Below are 25810 nucleotides of genomic sequence, written 5' to 3' on the forward strand. Positions count from 1 at the left end.
TTTTCAAAATACTCCAGACACAATAGTCCAACGGATTGGTATCCGGAGATTTTGGTGGCCATTGTGTGCAGGAAATGAAGCGAGGAACCTCATTTTGTAACCAATCTTGGGTGGCTCGTGCTGAGTGCAATGGTGCTTAGTCCTGTTGGAATGTCCAAGGTCTGCGGCCAAATTGTTTGCGTGGCCTAATCCAGAATATTTTCGCGATAATATTCGGAATTTTTCGATTAATAAGAGCGGAGAGCGACCATCGGCTGTTATGGTTCTGGTGGCTAACCGAAGGTGCACCTTTTTAGCTGACCTCTATGGCAAGAAAGCATTGTTTGCGTGGCCTAATCCAGAATATTTTCGCGATTATATTCGGCATTTATTCGATTAATACGAGCGGAGAGCGACCATCGGCTGTTATGGTTCTGGTGGCCAACCGAAGGTGCACATTTTTAGCTGACCTCTTTGGCAAGAAAGCACGATCATTTGTTTGTTTACAAACTGCTGAACAACGAATGTTTTCTCATCGGAGAAAACCAAATTCGGGAGTTCACCACTTTCGGCGAAGCGAAGCAACTCTTAAACTCTTTTGAGTCTATTTTCCTTTTGTTGCGGAGTAAGTTATTGCACTTTTTGGAATTTCAATTGCTTTACCAGGAGCTCATTTTTCAATATATGCCGAATGGAATATTGCGATATGTTCAGCTCACTAGCCATTTTTCACCCACTGCGACGCGGGTTTCAATCAAGTAAAGAAACGATTTTACTTTTGAGACCATTTGTGCTGATGTTGCTGTTTTCTTCCATCCACTTCCTTGACGTCGGGCTACTCTACCAGTATCACGGTAACGAGCAATGGCACGAGACACAAAAGATTTATTCACATTTAAATGCTGGAGTGGTCTAAAGATATCCAGCCAGATATACAGAAATCACACTATTACTCATGAATTCCATCACGAACAATTTTCTCACCAAAATGCTTTTGTACGCTTGTAAACAATATAATGAGCTGTCACTGGAATAATTTTAACATCTGTCGGACGTGTCGCTTAGAAATGATAGCATTCTGAAATTGGCTGCATTTTTTTTCATCTCACCCTGCATAGTCCAAATATGGCACGTTATAATATTTATATCAGACTTAGGTCAGATACGAATTGGAAAATATAGACCGACTGTTTCGGAAAGGGTTATTCTAGTTGTTGACCCTTTACGAAGCAGTCGGTCTATATTTTCTAATTCGTATCTGACCTAAGTCTAATAACTCAAGCCTGGAGTTGTACATCTTTCGGCAAAAACGACTGATACTATTTAATTTGTTTTATATAAAATAATCTCTTCATGAAACACTTTCGAGTCAAAAGATAAAAAATCACTTCGATATATCTTGAAAGTTTTATTCCCTGCAAATCTCCTCTTCGGGGCTCTTAATATACTACCATGGCCTTTCATCTCCAAACAGAATTTGTCACCCCCAAGCTGTCAGTTCACAGTTTAATCGATAAAAACCAAATGGCAACCCTGCATCACATTACACGGTCGTCACTGTCTTTTTCCTGTAGACTTTTTTATTCATTTACGTTTTTTCTTTCGTTTCCTTAATTTGTTACACTCTGTTTGCCTCCATTGCTGATTTACATTGTTGGATAGATGCAATAATTTCTAGAGGCTTTTCTATGTCGTTGTCGTCCTACATCTTTGTAGTCCACTAACATTTGCGAAAGAGTTTAGAATCTAAATCATCGTTTAGCAATGAAAGTTGAATAACCATTGTGTGGGTTGTACCACCAACAACTTTCTCCGCCCCTCCGTCCAATCCCACTTTTCCGTGCGCCCAAAAACATACCACAAAAAATAAAAAATAGCTTTTCATTTTAATTACTTTCGGCTAATTGAAGACGACGCTCATCGTAGAAGAAGTGGCTAGCGGGGAAATCAAATGAAATGAAATATTTAATTGCTGTCATTTTTATTATTGGATAAATTACTTTCCAAATGCATTTCGGCAAACATTTGTATCAAATTGTAATTTAGGATCTAGTGGCACCGTGTAATTGTTTTCTAGGTCATAAATTAAAATTTAATGTGTATAATTTTGAAGCATTGTTTTGCGAACAAAAGGTCAAATGGCTTAGATATGAGAGGGTTGCTTGAGGCATTCGTTTTAATATTAAAGAAATGCTGGTATTTCAGGCTTTGCTTTCAACTGGAAATGGAAAGAAAATGGTATTACAACAATTCGATTTCAATAATATAGCATGGTAATTACATTGTTCCAGTGGAGAACTCAGTTTCTTGTTGAAGTTATTTGCGTCTTTGATCTCCAGAAGATCCAAATTTCTTCTCATAGAAGACCTGAATTCGTCTTATAGAAGGCCCGAATTTCTTCTCATAGAAGACCCGAAGGTCTTCACATAGAAGATCCAAAGTTCTTCTCATAGAAGAGAAAAAAAGTCTGCTCTTAGGAGAGCAAAAGGCCTTCTCATAAAAGACCCGCAGTTCTTCATAGAAGACTAAAGGGTCTTCTCCTAGAAGACCCAAAGTTCTTGTAATAGAAGACCCGAAAGTCTGCTCATAAATACTGAAATGTTTTCTCATATCCAAAAAGTCTTCTCATAGATGGCCAAAAGGTGTTCTCGTAAAAGGCCGAAAGGTCTTCTCGTAAAAGACCGAAAGATCTTCCCGTTGACGACCAAAAGGTCTTCGTGTAGAAGACCAAAAGGTCTTCTCGTAAAAGACAAAAAAATATTTTCATTGAAGGCCAAGAGGTCTTCTCATAGAAGGCCAATAGGTCTTATCGTAGAAGGCCAAGAGGGCTTCTCATAGAAGGCCAAGAGGGCTTCTCATAGAAGGCCAAGAGGTCTTCTCATAGAAGGCCAAGAGGTCTTCTCATAGAAGGCAAAGAGGTATTCTCATAGAAGGCAAAGAGGTCTTCTCATAGAAGGCAAAATGGTCTTCTCGTAGTAGGCCAAGAGGTGTTGTCATAGAAGACCAAGAGGTCTTCTCATAGAAAGCCAAGAGGTCTTCTCATAGAAAGCCAGGAGGTCTTCTCATAGAAGGCCAAGAGGTCTTCTCATAGAAGGCCAAGAGGTCTTCTCATAGGAGACCAAGAGGTCTTCTCATAGAAGGCCAAACAAGAGGTCTTCTCATAGAACGGCAAGAGGTCTTCTCATAGAAGGCCAAACAAGAGGTCTTCTCATAGAAGGCCAAGAGGTCTTCTCATAGAAGGCCAAGAGGTCTTCTCATAGAAGGCCAAGAGGTCTTCTCATAGGAGACCAAGAGGTCTTCTCATAGAAGGCCAAACAAGAGGTCTTCTCATAGAACGGCAAGAGGTCTTCTCATAGAAGGCCAAACAAGAGGTCTTCTCATAGAAGGGCAAGAGGTCTTCTCATAGAAGGCCAAGAGGTCTTCTCATAGAAGGGCAAGAGGGCTTCTCATAGAAGGGCAAGATGTCTTCTCATAGAAGGCCAAGAGGTCTTCTCATAGAAGGCCAAGAGGTCTTCTCATAGAAGGCCAAGAGGTCTTCTCATAGAAGGCCAAGAGGTCTTCTCATAGAAGACCAAGAGGTCTTCTCATAGAAGGCCAAGAGGTCTTCTCATAGAAGGCCAAGAGGTCTTCTCATAGAAGGCCAAGAGGTCTTCTCATAGAAGGCCAAGAGGTCTTCTCATAGAAGGCCAAGAGGTCTTCTCATAGAAGGCCAAACAAGAGGTCTTCTCATAGAAGGCCAAGAGGTCTTCTCATAGAAGGCCAAGAGGTCTTCTCATAGAAGGCCAAGAGGTCTTCTCATAGGAGACCAAGAGGTCTTCTCATAGAAGGCCAAACAAGAGGTCTTCTCATAGAACGGCAAGAGGTCTTCTCATAGAAGGCCAAACAAGAGGTCTTCTCATAGAAGGGCAAGAGGTCTTCTCATAGAAGGCCAAGAGGTCTTCTCATAGAAGGGCAAGAGGGCTTCTCATAGAAGGGCAAGAGGTCTTCTCATAGAAGGCCAAGAGGTCTTCTCATAGAAGGCCAAGAGGTCTTCTCATAGAAGGCCAAGAGGTCTTCTCATAGAAGGCCAAGAGGTCTTCTCATAGAAGACCAAGAGGTCTTCTCATAGAAGGCCAAGAGGTCTTCTCATAGAAGGCCAAGAGGTCTTCTCATAGAAGGCCAAGAGGTCTTCTCATAGAAGGCCAAGAGGTCTTCTCATAGAAGGCCAAGAGGTCTTCTCATAGAAGGGCAAGAGGTCTTCTCATAGAAGGCCAAGAGGTCTTCTCATAGAAGGGCAAGAGGTCTTCTCATAGAAAGGCAAGAGGTCTTCTCATAGAAGGGCAAGAGGGCTTCTCATAGAAGGCCAACAGGTCTTCTCATAGAAGGCCAAGAGGTCATCTCATAGAAGGCCAAGAGGTCATCTCATAGAAGGCCAAGAGGTCTTCTCATAGAAGGCAAAGAGGTATTCTCATAGAAGGCCTAGAGGTATTCTCATAGAAGGCCTAGAGGTCTTCTCATAGAAGGCCTAGAGGTCTTCCCATAGAAGGCCAAGAGGTCTTCTCATAGAAGGCCAAGAGGTCTTCTCATAAAATGGCAAGAGGTCTTCTCATAGAAGGGCAAGAGGTCTTCTCATAGAAGGGCAAGAGGTCTTATCGTTGAAGGCCAAGAGGGCTTCTCATAGAAGGCCAAGAGGTCTTCTCATAGAAGGCCAAGAGGGCTCCTCATAGAAGGCCAAGAGGTCTCCTCATAGAAGGCCAAGAGGTCTTCTCATAGAAGGCCAAGAGGTCTTCTCATAGAAGGCCAAGAGGTCTTCTCATAGAAGGCCAAGAGGTCTTCTCATAGAAGGCCAAGAGGTCTTCTCATAGAAGGCCAAGAGGTCTTCTCATAGAAGGCCAAGTGGTCTTCTCATAGAAGGCCAAGAGATCTTCTCATAGAAGGCCAAGAGGTCTTCTGATAGAAGACCAAGAGGTTTTCGCATAGAGGTCTTCTCATAGAAGTCTAAGAGGTCTCCTCATAGAAGGCCAAAAGGTCTTCTCACAGAAGGCCAAGAGAAGGCCAGAGGTCTTCTTTTCATAGAAGGCCAAGAGGTCTTCTTCTCATAGAAGGCCAAGAGGTCTTCTTATAAAAGGCCAAGAGGTCTTCTCATAGAAGGCCAAGAGGGCTTCTCATAGAAGGCCAAAAGATCATCTCATTGAATGCCAAGAGGTTTTCTTATAGAAGGCCAAGAGGTCTTCGCATAGAAGACCAAGAGGTTTTCTCATAGAAGTCCAAGAGGTCTTCTCATAGAAGACCAAGAGGTTTTCTCATAGAAGACCAAAATGTCTTCTTGTAGAAGTCCAAAAGATCTTCTCATAGAAGGTCAAAAGGTCTTCTCATAGAAGGCCAAGAGAAGGCCAGAGGTCTTCTTCTCATAGAAGGCCAAGAGGTCTTCTTCTCATAGAAGGCCAAGAGGTCTTCTTATAAAAGGCCAAGAGGTCTTCTCATAGAAGGCCAAGAGGTCTTCTCATAGAAGACCAAAAAGTCTTTGCATAGAAGACAAAAAGGTCTTCGCGTAAAAGACAAGAAGGTCTTCGCATTATATAAGGTCCGCTTATTGAAGGCTAAAAGTTCTGCTTATAGAAGACCAAAAGGTCTTCTCGTAGAAGACAGAAAGTTCTGCTCATAGGACGTAGCGCAAACACACGCACACACATAATGAAATCTCAAAACATTGTAATTCTCTCATTACTCGCTGGGCAAATTATTTGTTTGTTCTTCTGTAATTCGCTTAGCAAAGATATAGGATTTCGTTTACAATGCTCCAGGGAGCTAGCTCATTATGGTTTTAGCGTACACAACACAGAAAACCAAATCTCACAACTTCTGCACCAAAAAAAAAAGAAGAAAATAATTTGTTTGAGATATAATTTGCGGCATACTTGAATGCCGTTTGAAACTTTAGAATCTCTTTGGTTTTTGGAATTATTTTAATTTTTATTGTTTTTGTTGTTCCATGGGATTTGCTGCTCGGCGAGTTGTTGCTTCTTTTGTTTGTGTGTGGGTGTATTTTATACTCTCTAAAGTGGTTGACAAATTCAAACAGGCTGGCAGATAGATTGAAAGAGTGAGACGCAGTGTACTTGACTGTCTGTCAGTCGGTATGCTTGAGTGATACTTTTTAAACACTTTTGGCATATCATTTGTGTTTTTGTTGTTGCCACTACTTAGAAATCCTTATCGTTGCCTTTGCTTTTTCCATTGTTTTGCTCTTGACGTTTTTCGTTTCTTTTTTTTGCCATGACTCGACTAATTATTCGCTCTTCAAATTTTTTTTTTCGCATAAATTTCTTGTGGTTGTTGTTGTTGTTGTTTCACTCTTGATGGCACTTCGTCCTTGTTGTATTTAATATTTTGATTGCTGTCAATGCATTGCTATTTTTTGTGGCTCCAAAAACTTTCACTGATTCTTTAAGTGTTGCCGCAAGCAGCAATTCGTAAAAAATAAAAAAGTTTTATTTTTCTTTGCAGCGCAAAAAGTTGAAGAAAATTTAATTGCTCACAAATGTTTGAATATTACATCAATTTGAAATCTTAAACCCACTCATTTTTCTCCTCCATTGTGCTTTTATATTCTTTTGCCGTTTATTCCCTTGTGGTTTTAGTTTCGATTCGATTCGTTTCGTTCTTCTTCTTTGTTCTTGTTCACGACGCCCAGGAAGCGTGATAGTGAATGAAAGTAAGTGTCGTTTGTTATCGCCACAGGTTGTTGCCGACAGATTACTGACGACAATACAATTGTGACGTTGTCATTGTGGCACTTTTGAAAATTATTTAAAATTTAAATGTGTCCTTAAGGAATAAGAACAGAATTTAAGAAACATCACATCAGAAATTTATTGAAAACTCATTTTTTCAGAATTTGTGACATGAATATTTTTATTGTCATAATATTGGCAATAGTCGGGCAAATGTTAAAAAGGTCACGAAAACATCAAAAATCGGTTTCTTGTTTGTGAAAGCCGTTTCTAAAATGTTGTAATGTTATGTTGTGAAACTTATCTTCCGATTCAAGACACAAAGGATGATAAGACATTTAAATAATCGGTTTTAAAAATAATTCAACAGAAAAACAAGTAAGCAAAGGCTATAGTCGTGCGGGGCCGACTATGTTATACCCTACAACACTACAATATGTTAGAGGCCCCCTTATGTCCAAATCCACATTGGAAGATTTCGCTTTTGAAAGTAGGATTTTGACTAGGGACATTTGTCCAATATTTCTGCATCCCGGTGGGGCTGTTAGTTGTTGTAGTCCATTTTACATCTAAATATAATCCAATGGTCATCCAAATGGCTAGAATTCCTCACTGTCCTTAACTCTCTTCACAGGCGTGTCGATTGGCCTCTGTATCTCCAGATTTAGACTCATCTACATGATTTGCTTGTCTGCGATATTGAGCGATATTCGTCAACGAAATCAGCATACAAAAGACAGAAGTTCTCCTTTTGTGTATTTCGGATATCGCCTGTAAGTAATGCTGGTATTTTTTCACACAAAAGTAGTGGTCCATTGTACCCACTGTCCTAAACTCTAACTTTATGCGAGATTTCGGGACCTTTTGTTTTTATTTGTAATCTTTATAACGGCTGCAAAATCAGGAAATTTTTTAGTTGTTGGTCCATTTCAACCCCTAATATATTGCGGACATCTTTGAAAACAATAGGCATAGCCCTTCTGAGCCCAACCCTACCCTTGTGAAAATTTTCGAGAGGATCGGACGATATTTGCAATACTTATATAATATACCCAACCTGTGTTATAAGGTGAAAAAATATTACAAAATATTATAAGTCAAATTGAAAAAATCGTATTTGATAAAAAAATTGAAAAAATAAAAAAATTTCACAAAATACAACCAAATCTAAATTAACATGATTATTGACATATTTTTCTCCGATTTTTTTTTTTTTTTGGATTTTATACTTTTATGTCGAGAGGGCATTCTGAATTGACAAAATTTGTCAAAATCGGTCCAGCTATCATTGAGATATAGGCATTCTTACTAACATCCCCTTCCTTTGTATATACACATGGTATATACTTCGCTATATACATTCGATATATTTACTATCGGCATATACGTAACGGTCAGAATTGACCTGTTCGTCTATTTGTGATTTCGCCGAGATTATAAATATTCGCGGTTTAATGGAAAATTTGACTTTTATTTAACACAAATGTTGTGGCCTATTTCACCCACTAGATATTACCCGATGACCATCAAAATTGGAAGGCTTCTGCCTAGCCCTAAGCTCTAGCCCCATGCTAACTTCCGCTTTGATTGGTCTTTAATTGCGACCTGTAGAGCAACTGCAAAATCAGGAATTTTTTCAGTTTTTGGTCCATTTCAACCCCTAAATATTATGCAATCATCTCCAAAAGAAATAGGGTTCTATTCTGACCATAGCCCCACCTCCATTCTAAATTTCGTGAAGATCGGACAATAATTGCGACTTGTAGAGTGATTACAAATTAACATGGACAGATGGACAGACGGACGGACGGACATACATAGCTAGATCGACTCAGCTCGGCGAGCTAAGAAGACCCATATATACTTTCCTATGTGGGAAACCAATATTTCGTGGTGTTACATAATTTTTGGCCCAAACAAACTTATAATGAAATATAAAAATACTTCATTGGATTCGATTGAAATTATGTCAACTAAGAATAAACTACATACCCAAATTGACTCGCAGTTTTGAACCAAGGCGAATATGTCCATAAGACTTGTTAATATACTCACGAACGCCTTTCATTTCTAAACGGAATTTTTTACGTTCCAAATATTTTGCTACGGGCAAGAAAAGGCTACTTCTAATGTATTAATTATTAGATTTGAAATGAGCAGCGTTGATGGGTGTAATTCTCATGTCATTATACCTACAATACTATGTGTTGGGGGCGTAATAAGTTTAATTGGGCACACCGAAATATAGGTTTCCCACATAGGAAAGTGTATATATATCTTCCTATCTCGCCGAGCTGAGTGGATTTAGCTATGTAGGTCCGTCCGTCCGTCTGGCCATGTTAATTTGTAATAACTCAATTATGGCCCGATCATCACGAAATTTCACATGGAGGTGGGGTTATGATCAGAATAGAAGCCTATTGCCTTTATCACATTATCGCAAAAAATTCAGGTGTTAAAAAGGACCAAAAACTGAAAAATTTCCTGATTTTGCAGTTTCTCTACAGACCATAGTTATGGACCAATCGACGCGAAAGTTAGCATGAGCGTAGAGCTTAGGGCTGGAAAGAAGCCTTCTAATTTGAAGGGTGATCGGGAAATATTTACTGAGTGAAATAGACCATAAAATTTTTGTTAAATACAAGTCAAATTTTCCATTAAAACGCGAATATTTTTAATCCCGGCGATAGCACAGATAGACGAAAAGGTCAATTTTGAGCGTTACGTAGATGCCGATAGTAAATATATCGGATATATATAGCGAAGTATATACCATGTGTTTATACAAAGGAAAGGGATGTTAGCTAGAATGCTAATATCTCAAGAATGACTGAACCGATTTTGACAAATTTTGTCAATGCAGAATGCCCTCTTGGCATAAAAGAATAAAATCTGAAAAAAATAGCACACAAAGATGTCAATAATGATGCTAGTATAGATTTTGTAATATTTTTTTTTTTATTGTTTTCATATTTCTTCTCGCATGCGATTTTTTTCAATTCTGTAATATATTTTCACCTTACATCATAGCTTGGGGTTAGTAGATACAGATTGCAATTATCGTCCGATTCTCAGGAACATTTTCATAAGGGTAGGGTTAAGCTCAGAAGGACTAGGCCTATTGTTTTCAAAGTTGTCCGCAATATATTTAGGGGTTGAAATGGACCAACAACTAAAAGTGTTCCTGATTTGCAGTCGTTATAAAGGTCACAAATAGAAACCAAAGGACACGAAATCTCGTATGAAGTTAGAGTTTACGGCAGAGGAACCACTTCTTTTGTGTAAAAACAATATCAACATTTCGAATCTACCGAAAAGCTGAAAATAACTTACAGGAGGAATCCAAAATACACCAAAAACGAACTTCTGGCTTTTTACGCTGATTTCGTTGACGAATATAGCCAAATATCGTAGACAAGCAAAGATTTGCTTCGCTTTTTGAGATGATCGCAAAAATTTAGAGCTTCAAATGAGCCAAAAACAGAAAATTTTTCTTGATTACACAATTGAAACTAATCGAGACAGAATTTTGCAGGAGAATAGGACAGAGCCAAATAAGAAAAAAAAACGGACCACAAAAACTAACAGCACGAAGGAGTGCGTAAATATTAGGCAAATGTCCCTGGTCAAAAAGATAAGGGTAATATCTGGGCAGTGCTCTTAAATTTAATTACAAAAGGCGAAATCTTCCAAAATGGATTTGGAGATAAGGGGGCTTCTAGCATATTGGACAGGGTGAGATAAAAAACTGCAACAAAGTCAAACGCCATAATTTTTTCATTTTTTTTTTTTTTTAATTTTTTTGAGTGAAAGCAAAAAATGTCGGAAATAGCTCCAAATTTTAGAATAAGTTTAGATTTGTTCGAATTGTCATCTTTGGCACGAATTATGGCCTTCAAATGGCCAATGAAACCGTCACACGCTGCCTGAATGTTGCTCTGCGGTATTTTGGCCCATTCCCGGGGAAGCGCTAGCTTGAGGTGAGCGACACTTTGGTATTTTTTAGTGCCAACCAAAATACTCCAGACACAATAGTCCAACGGATTGGTATCCGGAGATTTTGGTGGCCATTGTGCACTGGAAATGAAGCGAGGAACCTCATTTTCAAACCAATATTTCCCTTATTTTATCGATATTGGACGTATCAAAAAAAGTGGGCCAAGTCAAATTTTCTTTCCGTAAAAACCTAGTTTTGAAGAAAGATTATCCAAATCAGTCCATCCATTCTCAGCTGATTCAATACCAACGAACTAATTTTGATTTTTATACATAGATAATATTGTCATATTGTTATAACGTCGGTATTAGTTCCTCCATTCGGACAATCTCTATGAATCTGAAACCTATATTTTCCAGGAATCTTTTGTAACTAGAGGTACATTTTACGTTTTTGATGCATATGTATATTTTTGGCCCACTTCATTTTTAAACTAAAGTCATGTAGTCATGTAAAAGGTGTTACTTTGGTACGCCTTTGACCGGTCCTTAATATTAATCCACAAACTGGTTGACAAATGTGACCTGTGACTGATAATTCACGATACACAGGGTGAGATAGAGAACTGCAACTCGCTTCTTTACGTTTCGAACCATTTCTGCTAATGTTGCTGTTTTCTTCCGTTCACTTCTTTGACGTCAGGCTACGCTACCAGAATTACGGTAACGAGCGATGGTACGAGACACAAAAGATTTATTCACATTTAAATGCTGGAGTGCACTAACGATAGCCACATGTAGTTTTCCAGCGAAATATAAAGAATTCACACTATCACGCTTGAATTCCATCACGAATAATTTTTTTTCTGAAAATTTCTTACCAAAATGCTTTTGTACGCTTGTAAACAATATAATGAGCTGTCACTGGAATAATTTTAACAGCTGTCTGACGAATGGCTTAGAAATGACAGCAGTCTAAAGTTGGTTGCAGTTTTTTTATCTCACCCTGTTTTCTAACCCCAAAAACATATAAAATTTCGGTGTGATCGAGCCATTCTAAAGAGTATAAATATATAATTTAAACTATAGTACAACTACATGTTACATAATAGCAAAAACTTGTACGCTTTTAAAGAAACCGGTGAATTCAAGGTATTACTAAACTTCCTTAAAGTTAACCTCCCAAAAAGTGGGAAGTGGCTATACGAAGGCTATGCAAATAAAATGTTTTTATACCTTCAAACCAGGGCTAGCCAATCACTACCAATACAAAAGCTTTCACTGTGTATGTTTCGCAGACGTGAGCATCGAGAAAAATGGACATCATATTTTGTTGCATTTATTCCTTCATAAATTAAATATCTCAAATCTTCTATTTCATTCAAAACAGCCATACATCAAAAGAGCCACGCTCTTTTTGTGTGGCTCACTTCCTTAGAATTTATTTTCACATTTTGAAAATTGCATATTTTTACGCGCGGAAAACATTCATCTTTGCATCTTTGAATGTTCGTTCGAAAATATATTCACAGCCACCCAAATGCGTTATGGCAACCAACCAACCAACACAACTACTTAAAATGATTAATAACCAATCTATTGAATTTCATAACGTTTGTATGCTTTGATTTTTTAGCTTCTCATTTTTTCTGCTGGATTTATAGATTTCCAATTCATTCATGTGATGTGATGTTCTTTTACCTCTACTTACAGATTATTGAATCCGAAAATAGTTCGTGCCTGTGTTGTGGTTCTAACTGATTGGGAGAAAATACCAACTAAATCCCTGAAAGCAGCTGTAACCATTCTTCATCGCATTGCCTATGGTTGTTCGTGTCCGGCTATGCTTTATCAGGTGAGTTTATGGGTGGATGCTTTTACTTTCGATTTTTTTCTTTTGATATGCGAATAAAGAAACAAATAAGAAAAATCCCATTTTGAAATGTAAAGGGAAACTATGTGTGGCGAAGCAAAGGTTTAGAGGGCCAGACAACCCGATAGTCTGATAGAACTTGAGAACCTTTTGTGTTCTTTTTCGGAATAATTTGCAGATAGCGTGCGAGATTTTTAGAGGGTTCAACTTGATCGAAATCCCAAAAAATCAACAGCAAAAACATGTATTCGTGCACAGTGGGCTTACAAAATGTATTAATAATTAAAATACAATTTAAAAAGACTAATTTTAGATATTTTTCCAAGAGCCGAGCCAATGTTTAGGAATAAAAATATACAGTCAATCATTAATATAACATATCATATATGAATGAATATACAGGGTGAGATAAAAAACAAGTAAGCAAAGGCTACAATCGAGCGGGGTTGAATACCCTACAACACTATAATAAATGATACAGTTTATATAGGCGAGATACTCTAAAGAATTCCACAAGATATTGTGACAAATAATAAAAGAAAACCATCAGGTTTGACTATATTCTTCACATTTGACTATATTCTTCAACGAAATCAGCGTTAACGAAATAGTCAGAAGTGCGTCTTTCCTGTATTTGTGAATTCTCCAAAAAGTCACTGGAATGGACATTTTCGTATTTTGTCGAAATATTGGTTTCCCACATAGGAAAGTATATATGGATCTTCCTATCTCGCCGAGCTGAGTCGATCTAGCTATGTACGTCCGTCCGTCTGTCCATGTTAATTTGTAATCACTCTACAGGATGGAGATGATCGCATAATATTTATTGGTTGAAATGGACCAAAAACTGAAAAATTTCCTGATTTTGCAGTTGCTCTACAGGTCGCAATTATATACCAATCGAAGCGGAAGTTCGCACGGCGCTAGGGCTTAGGGCGGGGCAGAAGTCTTCCAATTTTCATGGTCATCGGGTAATATTTAGTGGGTGAAATAGACCATAACATTTGTGTTAAATAAAAGTCAAATTTTCCATTAACCGCGAATGTTTTTAATCCCGGAGAAATCAGAAATAGACGAACAGCTCAATTCTGACCATTACGTCGATGCCGATAGTAAATACATCGGATATATATAGCGAAATATATACAATGTGTATATACAAAAGGAGGGGATGTTAGCTAGAATGCTTATGTCTCAAGAATGGCTGGACCGATTTTGGCAAATGTTGTGAATTCAGAATGCCCTCTTTGCATAAAAGTATAAAATCTAAAAAATCACATAAAAAGACGCCTATAATGGTGTTAATATTCATTTTGTAGTATTTTTTTATTTTATTTTATTTTTATTTTTTCATATTTTTTATCGCATGCGATTTTTTTAATTTGACTTAAAATATTGAAGTGTACATTTTGTAATATTTTTTCACAATTATCGTCCGATTTTCACGAAATTTTCACAAAGGTAGGGTAAGGCTCAGAAGGGCTAGGTCCACTGTTTTCAAAGATGTCCGCAATATATTTAGAATTCACAAATAGAAACCAAGGAACATGAATTCTCGCATGAAATTAGAGTTTAGGACAGCGGGTAGAATGGACCACTACTTTTGTGTGAAAAAAATACCAGGATTACTCACAGGCGATATAGCCAAATATCGTAGCAAACCATCCTCTCCTCTTGCTTTTGGAGATGATCGCAAAATATTTTGGGGGTTCAAATGAACCAAAAATGAACAAAAATTCCTTATCACACAATTGAAGCCAATCGACACGCCTGAGAACAGAGTTAAGGACAGGGAAGAATTCTAGCATTTTGGATGACCATATTTAGCTGTGAAATGAACCACGACAGCTAAAAGCACAACGAGTGCGCAAATATTGGGTCAAAATGCTATGGGTAATATCTGGGCAGTGCTCCGTGACATAATTTCAAAAGCGAAATCTTCCAAATTGGATTTTGACATAGGACTTCTAACATGTTGTAGTGTTGCAGGGTATCACATGGACGGCCCCGCACGACTATAGCCTTTGCTTACTTGTTTTTTTAATTTTATTCAATGAAAGCAAAACATGTCGGAAATAACAACAAATTTTAGAATAAGTTTAGATTTGTTCGAATTGATCACCCTTTGCACGAATTATGGCCTTCAAACGGCCAATGAAACCGTCACACGCTGCACGAATGTTGCTCTGCTGTATTTTGGTCATTCCCGGCAAAGCGCTTGCTTGAGATGATCGACACTTTGGTATTTTTTAGTGCCAAACTTGCTTTCCAAAATACTACAGACTCCAGAATGGTATACGGAGATTTTGGTGGCCATTGTGCGCTGAAAATGAAGCGAGGAGCATCATTTTGTTACTATTATTGGGGGGCGTGCTGAGTGCGATGGTTGAGTCCTGTTGGAATGTTCCTGTTGGAAAATTCGCGATAATATTCGGAATTTATTCTGATGCCACGGTCGATTAATACGAGCGGAGAGCGACAATCGGCTGTTATGGCGGCCCACACCATCACCATGGTGGGCGCTTGAGTTCTGGTGGCCAACCGAAGGTGCACATTTTCAGCTGACCTTTTTGGCAAGTAAACACGATTATTTTTTTTTTGTTTACAAACTTCTGGACAACGAATGTTTTCTCATAGGAGAAATCCAAATTCGGCAGTTCCCAATTTCGGCCAAGCTAAGCAACCCTTTAACTCTTTTGAGTCTATTTTCTTTCGGTTGTGTTGTAAGTTTTTGGAATTTCAGTGGTTTTACCAAATTCGGCAGTTCCCAATTTCGGCCAAGCTAAGCAACCCTTTGGGTCTATTTTCTTTCGGTTGCCTTGTAAGTTTTTGGAATTTCAGTGTTTTTTTTTTTTCAATATTTGCCGAATGGAATATTTCGATATGCTCAACTCACAAGACATTTTTCAGTCATTGCGAGTCAAGTCGCTTCTTTACTTTTTGAACCATTTCTGCTGATGTTGCTGTTTTCTTCCGTCCACTTCCTTAACGTCGGACTACGCTACCAGTATCACAGTAACGAGCGATGGTACGAGACACAAAAGCTGGAGTGCTCTAACGATAGCCACTTGTGGTTTCCCAGCCAAATATAACGAAATCGCACTATCACGCTTGATTTTCATCAGGAATAACTTGTTTTCTAGAAAATTCTTACCAAAATGCTTTTGTACGCTTGTAAACAATATAATGAGCTGTCATTGGAATAATTTTAACAGGTGTGGGACGAGTGGCTTGGAAATGACAGCAGTCTGAAGTTGGTTGCAGTTTTTTCATCTCAACCTGTATAGTCAGTCTCGTCCGACTTTTGACCTTCCTTTGGCGGTTATGAGATTTTTTAGAAGCCTTTAAAATGATTCTGATACCAAATTTTTGCTTGATGTCAATATTAAATATTGTGTGAAGATGGGATGCCTATGCTCCCCATCACTGTTTCTGATAATTCCCCTCCAGCTCTAAGATTTTTCCAAAATCATAAATCACAAAGCGCAAACGGTGTCGACGTTTTCGTCAGAAATTCGTACTTCGTAAATGATAAATGAATTATGATCGAATTTTGATCTGTTTCGAAAATAGACCTATATTCCCCAATACCTTACCTATAATAATAAAATGTAAATTCTTCATACTCCTGACCTTGCATTATCAATACCAAAATTAAATGATATACGAAGATGGAATGTCCGCTGCCTGGGAACTCGTCCCATTCGCTATAACTTGTTTTAAATTGTTTGTTGTTTGAAATACGTTTTTGAATTGTCCCACTGTGTTCTACCTAACGAAGTAACTAATCTTTATTTGGTTTTGGTTATTTCCGTGAGGTTGATGAATTCACGTGTATTCACTTGCAGATTGGTATTTTGTTATTTTGCACGACTGTTAAGGTATTTCCGTTTCCGCCTGCTTAGACTCCAATCATTCGCTTTACTATCCATTCGATAAAATAACCTCTACGGCAACAACGTCAGCAGTAGGAAGAGATTCTCTATGAATATTCCGTTTGTGCTGCTACCGCTGCTGCTACATGCAGCATAAACATAAATCAACGTCATGGACATAAGAACGCGCATTCAAAACTGTTGTGTGAGTGTGTGTTTTTTTTTTTTTTTTCATTTTCAAAATACCCAATTATGACCCCAACTCCATTATGAAAGAGCCAACGAATGAATGAATAGATGGTAGTCGTGCCAGAATTTTTTCTGTTGGTGTTTCTTTTTTTTTTTTTTTGCTTTTCTTTGCGGTTCACTCATTTTGCCATAATTGTAAATGGCATCAGCTGTTGATGATATTTTACGGAGGTGATTTCAAAGGGGGTCGTTTAGAGTTATTGGGAGGAAATTTTCAACTAATGAAACTCCGATATTCTCATTCACAACAAATATTGCTGAGTATGTACTTTGGTCAACCGATAAATGTCTTTATTTCGATATAGAGATATTTATGTCCCACACAATAAGAGTATCACTCTTTGGTTTGATTAAATTCAATCCCTTATCATTCCAGTTATTTTTAAACCACCCCCCATTTTGTGTGACCACATGTTTCTTGAATATTTTTTATAGTCCCCTTTAATGTTTTCTACTTTTCGGTATTTTAGACCATTTTTTTTTTAGTTTGTTTGTTCGTTCCTGCCAGGCAACAAATTAAATGAACTTGAACTTTTAATCTCTCTCCCATTGTGTTTTCAAAACCAGATATTAACAATAACGACTTTAGGCATTAACAGTGGTAGTCCTCATCCCCTCGAACGAAGTCATCAACACACCCTTCCCAGAAGTTGTCATAACTAACCAGTGTAGACGTTATAAATTCTTAGGTGTCTCAGCATTTTACACAAACCTCTTAAAATTTATATATTTTTTCTCTTTTCTTTTATTTGTATAAGGTTTTTATTTTTCTTTGCTCGATAGGGAGCAAAAAATAGATGAAAATTCAAAAATGGCTTGAACAAATATTTAAGCAATTTATTTAGACATAAAATCAAATTATTTTTTAACTGGTTGCCCAATTTGTTCCTGGTAATTTGCGTTTAATTTCAGCGGGGCTCTACATTTAGTGTGGGTTTACACACTGGAAATTGTTATATCTATATATTTATGTAATAGAGTATTGAAAAAACTGACTCAACGAGAATCAACGACCAAACGAAACGGCTGAAGCTAGTAGCTAGAATCTTTAAATTTTGCATGAGTGTCAGTTTCTGGGTTTTTGTACTAATAATAAGAGCTAGAAGTCTGAAATTTAGAATGAGAGTCACTGAATGACTGCATGGTGGATGTACCAAAGGGAGTTAGTATTAGGGTGCAGGGATTAAGCTAAAATTTTTAAATTTTGTATTAGGGTCCCTGTTGATGATTGTTATACCCTACAACACTATGTGTTGAGGGTATTATAAGTTTGATTGGGCCAAAAATTATGTAACACCTCGAAATATTGGTTTCCCACATAGGAAAGTATATATGGATCTTCCTATCTCGCTGAGCTGAGTCGATCTAGCTATGTATGTTCGTCCGTCCGTCTGTCCATGTTAATTTGTAATCACTCTACAGGTCGCAACTATGGCCCGATCTTTAGTATGGAGGTAGGGTTAAGGTCAGAATAGAACCCTATTTCTTTTGGAGATGATCGCATAATATTAAGGGGTCGAAATGGACCAAAAACTGAAAAAAATCCTGATTTTGCAGTTGCTCTACAGGTCGCAGTTATGGACCAATCGACGCGGAAATTAGCATTGAGTTAGAGCTTAAGGCTGGGCTGAAGCCTTCCAAGTTTGATGGTCATCGGGTAATATTTAGTGTGTGAAATAGACCATAGCATTTGTGTTAAATAAAAGTCAAATTTTCCATTTAACGAATATTTTTAATCCCTACGAAACCATAAATAAACGAATAGGTCAATTCTGACCGTTACGTAGATGGCGATAGTAAATATATCGGATTTATATAGCGAAATATATACAATGTGTATAAACAAAGAAAGGGGATGTTAGCTAAAATGCTTATATCTCAAGAATGTCTGGACCGATTTTGATAAATTTTGTAAATTCTGAATGCCCGCATAAGAAGATGCCAATAATTAATAATTAATAATAATTTTGTAGTATTTTGTGACATATTTTTATTATACCCTCAGCCATATGGCTACAGAGGGTATATATCATTTGATACGGTCAAAACGTGCCTAGTCGAAAAAACGGTTTTAGACCCTAGGTCTCTTTGGACCAAATCCGTTTCAGAACATTTGGAGTCGATCTAGCGATGTCCGTCCGTCCGTCCGTCTGTCTGTCTGTCTGTCTGGCTGGCTGGCTGGTGCGCACGATAACTCTTGAAGGGAGTATCCGATTTGGTCCAAACTTGATACATCGTAATATTTTTGTCAAACTTAGATCGAGTTCGGAGATGGGCAATATCGGTCCACTCCTTCTGGTACCTCCCCCACAAAAGGTCGAAATTTTCAAAAAATTTATTTTTTGCACAGAAAGAGAAGCGATACACCGATTTTGCCCCAACTTTGCAAATCTTAATATTTGCGTCAGTGTTAGGTCAAGTGTGAAAATGGACAATATCGGTCCACTCCATCAAGTACCTCCCCCACAAATGGTCAAAATTTTGAATAATTACAACTCTCATAATATGTGATGTAAGAGTCCGATTGTCTTAAAATTTCACACATGCCAATATTTATGTTAGCCCAAGGTCTGATGTTAAGATGGAATATATCGGCCCATTCCTTCTGGTACCTCCCCCACAAATGGTCGAAATTTTAACAAATATATATTTTTTGCACAGAAAGAGAAACGATAATCCGATTTTGCTCAAACTTTGCAAATCTCAATATTTGCGTAAGTGCTAGGTCAAGTGTAAAAATGGACAATATCGGTCCACTCCTTCTGGTATCTCCCCCACAAAGGGTCGAAATTTTAAATAATTACAACTCTCATAAAATGTGATGTAAGAGTCCGATTGTCTTCAAATTTCACACATCTTAATATTTATATTAACCCAAGGTCTGGTGTTAAGATGGAATATATCGGTCCACTCCTTCTGGTACCTCCCACACAAATGATCAAGATTTTCATAAAAATAAAATATATAAAAAAAATATATATAAGAAAAATATTTTCTGCACAGAAAGAGAATCGATAATCCGATTTTGTTCCAACTTTGCAAATCCTGATATTTACATCAGTTCTAGGTCAGGTGCAAAAATGGATAACATAGGTCCACTCCATCAAGTACCTCCCCCACAAAAGGTCGAAATTTTGAATATTCATCACGCTCTTAAAACACTTGAACACGATTCCATTCCAAAGAATCCGAAATAAACATTCAGTTCTCTTCATATTACACACGTCCCATTGTTTCTACTAACTCAAGATCTGGTGTGAAGATGGGATATATCGGTCCACTCCTTCTGGTACCTCCAAATCTGTCACGTTCGTAACTCAAGGCTGAGGGTATACATCTGTCGGCAAAACCGACTGATACTATTTTACTTGTTTTTTCATACATTTTATCGCATGCGATTTTTTCAATTTGACTTGCAATATTGAAGTATACATTTTGTAATATTTTTTCACCTTACAACACAGGTTGGGGCTACTATATACAGATAGCAATTATCGTCCGATTATCACGAAAATTTTCACAAGGATACGGAAAGAAAGGGCAGAAAGGACTAGGCCTATTGTTTTCGAAGATGCCCGCAACATATTTAGGGGTTGAAATGAACCAAAACTAAAAATATTCATGATTTTACATCCGTTATAAAGGTCACAAATGGAAACCAAAGGACACGAAATCTCGCATGAAGTTAGAGTTTAGGACGGCGGGTGGTATGAACCACTATTTTTGTTTGAAGGAATACCAACGTTACTTACAGGCGATATCCGAATTACACAAAATTCGAACTTCTGGCTTTTTTATTCTGATTTCGTTGACGAATATAGATGAGTCTAAATTTGGTATACAGAGAGGACTCTTACTTTTGGGTTCAAATAAACCAAAATAGGGGTTCAAATAAACCAAAAATAGAAAAAATTTCCTGATCAAACAATTGAAGCCAATAAACACGCCTGAGGAGTGAGTTAAGGACAGGGAAGAAGTCTACTACAACTACAAGCACGATGAAGTGCGTAAATATTGGACAAATATTCCTGGTCAAAATGCTTAGGGTAATATGTGGACAGTGCTTCGTGACATAATATCAAAAGCGAAATCTTCCAAAATGTATTTGGACATAAGGGGGCTTCTTATATATTGCAGTGTTGTAGGGTATCACATGGTCGGCCCCGCACGACTATAGACTTTGCTTACTTGTTTTGTTATAAAGAGGTGGTTTTGGAACTGTGTGCCACAAGTGCACGAAAAGTACTAAGTAGTAGTATATTTGGTACAATTTGGTATTCGGTAACAGGTAGTGTTTGAAATTTTTTATTAGGTTCGCCACTATTGTGTAGCCTGGACATATGGAGGTGGTTTTAATGGAATTTGATATTGAGGTCTCTGTTTTTATTTGGGATTATAATTGTACGAAAATACTAAATAGTACTAAATTTGATATTGGGTGAAAAAATAGAGCCGAAATCCTGAAACTTGATATTGAGGTCAATGTTAGTGTCAGTGGTTGAAAGAAGAAGGTGGTTTTGGATATGCGTACTATAATTGTTCTGAGTGGTAAAAAATTTGGAAATTGTACGAAAAGTACTAAGTTTGATATCGCGTAAAGGAATACAGCAGTGTGTGGTTGAGAGAGGATCTAGTTTTGGATATATGTAGTATATAGTGTGAGATTAAAAAACTGCAACTAAATTAAGACTGCTGTCATTTCTAAGCCACTCGCCCGATAGCTTTTAGAATTATTCCAGTGACAGTTCATTATATTGTTTACAAGCATACAAAAGCATTTTGGTGGGTGTTTTTCGGAAAAAAACTATTCGTGATGGAATTCAAGCATTATAGTGTGATTTCTTTATATTTGGCTGGAAAACCACAAGTGGCTATCGTTAGAGCACTCCAGCATTTAAATGTGAACAAATCTTTTGTGTCACGTGCCATCGCTCTTTACCGTGATACTGACAGCGTAGCCCGACGTCACGGAAGTGGACGGAAGAAAACAGCAACATCAGCATAAATGGTTCGAAAAGTAAAGAAGCGACTTGATCGAAACTTGCGTCGCAGTGGCCGAAAAATGGCTCGTGAGCTAAACATATCGCAATATTCCATTCGGCACATATTGAAAAATGAGCTCGGGGTAAAGTCATTGAAATTCCAAAAAGTGCAAGTAATTACACCGCAACAGAAAGAAAGTAGACTCAAGAGAGCTAAAGAGTTGCTTCACTTGGCCGAATTTGGTTTTCTCCGATGAGAAAACATTCATTGTCCAGAAGTTTGTAAACAAACAAGTAAAAAAGCAGTAAGTTCGGAGGGGCCGAACTTTGAATACCCTCCAACATTTGGAACGAATTAGAACATTTTCAAAAAATGAAAATAAAATCCATAAAAACTTCTGTTAAAATCTCGGAAGGTGCCGATATATGGGTGGATAAACGATATTGTGGACATATATTGTACAAAATACTTTGTACATACGTTTGAGTGTGGTTGAGGCGCTGGGAAAATCTAGCAATAATCAATAAATATTCTAAAATTACATATTTCCCAGCCGCCATAAAACACCACAGTGAATAATTCGGTGATCTTGTGCGCTGACGCATACGATAATGTGTAAGATAATAAAGGCTATGACCCACACGCACAGATATCAATGCGCTCCGTAGATGCACAAGACCACTTTCTTTTCTCATTCATATATAGACAAATCTATGTCTAGGGATAAAGTACTCACAAATAACTCCTTGTATAGAATTTAAGACAATTCAATACGATATCATGGACGTATATAGAGAACTCCATGTCAGGGGGTAAAGTGTTCACAAAGAACCCCTTCTGTAGAATTTCAGACAATTCCGTTAAAAAATGTGGCTAAAATCATCAAAATATCTAATATCGGGTGGTACTGTTATATGTGGATAATATGATATCGTGGACCTATATAGATAATGCTCTTTCAATAAATAAAGTACTCACAAGTTACTCGTTGTGCGGATTTTCAGACCATTCCATTGGAAATTGTGGCTAAAATCATCAAAATCCCGAATATGGGGGGGTACCGTTAAATAATTCTCAGCCAAGGGATAAAGTATTCACAAAGAACTCCTTGTGTAGAATTCCAGACAATTACATTGAAAAATGTGACTAAAATCATCAAAATACCGAATATCGGGGGGTACCGTTATATGGGGGCAATACGATATCGTGGACCGATATAGCCCATATTCGAACTTGACCTGCCTGCAGACAAAAGAGAGATATGGGCAAAATTTAAGCTTTCTATCTATCGTTTAGCCTGTAGTGTGATTACAACAGACGGACAGACGGACGGACAGGGCTAAGTCGTCTTAGAATTTTACGCTGATCAAGAATATATATACTCTGTTGGGTCTAAAATGATTATTTCGATGAGTTACAAACGGAATGACGAACTTAATATACCTTCCATACTATGTATGGTGGAGAGTAAACAAAATGATCGTGTTTACTTATCAAAGAGGCCAGCTGAAAATGTGCACCTTTGGTTGGCCACCAGAATTCAAGCGCCGGCCATGGTGATGGTCGCTCTCCGCTCCTATTAATCGACCGTTGCATCAGAATAAATGCCGAATATTATCGCGAAAACATTCTGGAGGTTGTATTAAAGGTACCCAAACATTTTCGCCGCAGACCTTGGACATTCCAACGGGACTCGGCACCATCGCACTCAGCACGGGCCACCCAAGAATGGTTACAAAATGAGGTTCCTCGCTTCATTTCCAGCGCACAATGGTCACCAAAATCTCCGGATACCAAACCGTTGGACTATTGTGTATGGAGTATTTTGGAAAGCAAGGTAGACACTAAATAATACCACAGTGTCGATCATCTCAATCAAACGCATCGCCGGGAATGACCCAAAATACCGCAGAGCAATATTCGGGTAGCGTGAGACGGTTTTATTGGCCGTTTGAAGACCATAATTCGTGCCAAAGGTGACAAATTCGAAAAAATCTAAACTTATTGTAAAATTTGATGCTATTTCCGACATTGTTTGATTTCATTTAAATGTAAAAAAATGTAAAAATTATGGCGTTTGGCTTTGTTGCAGTTTTTTTTTTTATCTCACCCTATAAATTAAGTCCTGGCGTTTAAGTAAGATTTGGACTCTTGGCATTTTTTAGGACCTGTAGTAGAATGTTTACAAATAATTTTATTGGATATTTTGACTTGCTACGATACCGTTTAAAGGAAGTTTTTAAACATATTTATAAACCAGTAAAGAAAGTCCTAAAGTCCGATTTTATGATACCCTACACCACTTTGCTAATTTAGTAGAGCTACACATAACAATTAAAAGTTTTTATGGGAGAATTCAATCATACACGCTATGATTATAATTATAATTTAAAATTCAAAGGACTAAATATGCCGAAGCATTTGTATCTTTTAATTCGGACTTGTATTCCCCATTTGGTGCAAAATTAATTTGAAATCAGATAAAGATATATATGGGAGCTATATCCAAATCTGAACCGATTTTGATAAAATTTGGCAAAGATATTTCTGAGCTGTATTTGATATATTTCCCTGAATATCGTTGTTACGGAGTATTACGGCTGTGGGTAACAAATACAACAAATCGGATGAACAATATATATGGGAGCTATAGCTATATCTGAACCGATTTCGATCAAATTTGGCATACTAGCTTCTAGACTAGTTTCATCCAATTTGGGCAAATATTAGACGTTTGGTGTACAATCAAATGTAAATCGGACTAAGTTATATATGGGAGCTATATCCAAATATGTACCGATCTCGATAAGTTTTAGCAAATGTATTTCTGAGCTGTACTTGATATTTTTCTCCAAATATTGTTGTTTCAGAGTGCATATTACGGCTGCGGAGGACAAAATGACAAATCGGATGAACAAATTTGGCATACTTATTTTCAGGTCCAATCTGATCGTACGTGCAAAATTTCATACTATTCCGACTGATATTACACGTTTGGTGCACAATAAGAAGCAAATCGGACGAAGATATATATGGGAGCTATATCTAAATTTTGACCGATTATATCCAATTTCAATAGGGTCGTCCTTGGGCCAAACAAATGATTTGTGCAAAATTCCATCTGATTAGGACAATAAATGCGAAGTGTACTTTGTTTACAAAAATACATGGACAGCCGGACAGATGGACGGACATTCATAAATCGACTCAGAATGTGATTCTATGCAGATCATCAAAAGGAACTGTGGGTTTATCTCGCTTTCTTTTGCCTGTTACAAACAAATGCACAAAGACATAATACCCTGACCACCTTGTGGTGTAAGGTATAAAAAGGTCAAAAATACCACTTTGTTGAATCGTTTGAGGGTTCAGATTTTCTACCTAAATATTTCTCGTATTTTTATCTGCAATATTGCCCAGGACACTATATACCTAAAATAAACGGACTCCGATGAATCTTAATCCGAAAATTTCCCAAAGTGTGAAAGAAGGGGGGAACTTGCCGCCCCTAGTTTTGGTTACTTTTCGATGTAAACCTTCAAAACACCGATGTACGTGTTTTTTATTTTAGCTCTACTTTCATAAGCTGTAGATTTTTTCCCGTAATTATTTTTTGTGTTGCACAGTGTAATTTTTCGATCACAACCTCTAAAAAGTTATGCTCTACAAGTTCCCCTCAAGTTCCGCATACGCATTTAATGTATTGTACTTGTAACTGACCTTTAACGAAACTCCTCCCATTACACCTGAATTTCATATTCGCAAAACGTCAACTGCCATCCCAGCATCCTTTTATTTTAATTTAAATTAATTATTTTTTATAATTTGCTCCATGCACGAAATCATACATCTTCATAAATCATTTTCTTCATTTTTACAAAATTTTCTTCTTCCACATTGTTTTCTACATCTCTACAGCAATGTGCGACCCATAGAAACGCCTAAACCCTAAAACAAAACGGATAAAAGAACATTTTTTTACAGTAGAATAAAGTTTTTGTTTTAATCCTTCATCTTTTTTTCACCATCTTCGTTGTTTCCTTTCCGTCTGTCGTATTATTTGACTATTCCCATACTGCTCCGTCCCTTTATTGTCTCCTTTTAGAGCTTCGTTATTACTTAAAAATATACCGTGGATGTCTGTGTAAACATCTATGCTTTACTTGCTTTGTAATTAATTTCATTAGTAGAGGAAATCACCG

At 37.5% G+C, this 25810-nt stretch overlaps 1 protein-coding gene across 1 annotated transcript in view; it reads left to right on the forward strand.

Annotated features, from left to right (window-relative positions):
- The window catches only part of LOC101888435 (protein timeless homolog), a 697464-nt gene that overhangs the window by 658391 nt on the left and 13263 nt on the right, over positions 1–25810 (forward strand). Inside the window, exon 14 of the mRNA XM_059128021.1 lies at positions 12342–12483. Within this exon, the coding sequence (XP_058984004.1) occupies positions 12342–12483 (142 nt within the window). The remainder of the gene's footprint in view (positions 1–12341; positions 12484–25810) is intronic.

This window comes from Musca domestica, unplaced genomic scaffold (assembly GCF_030504385.1).
Source record: "Musca domestica strain aabys unplaced genomic scaffold, Musca_domestica.polishedcontigs.V.1.1 49, whole genome shotgun sequence".
Taxonomy (NCBI): Eukaryota; Metazoa; Arthropoda; class Insecta; order Diptera; family Muscidae; genus Musca; species Musca domestica.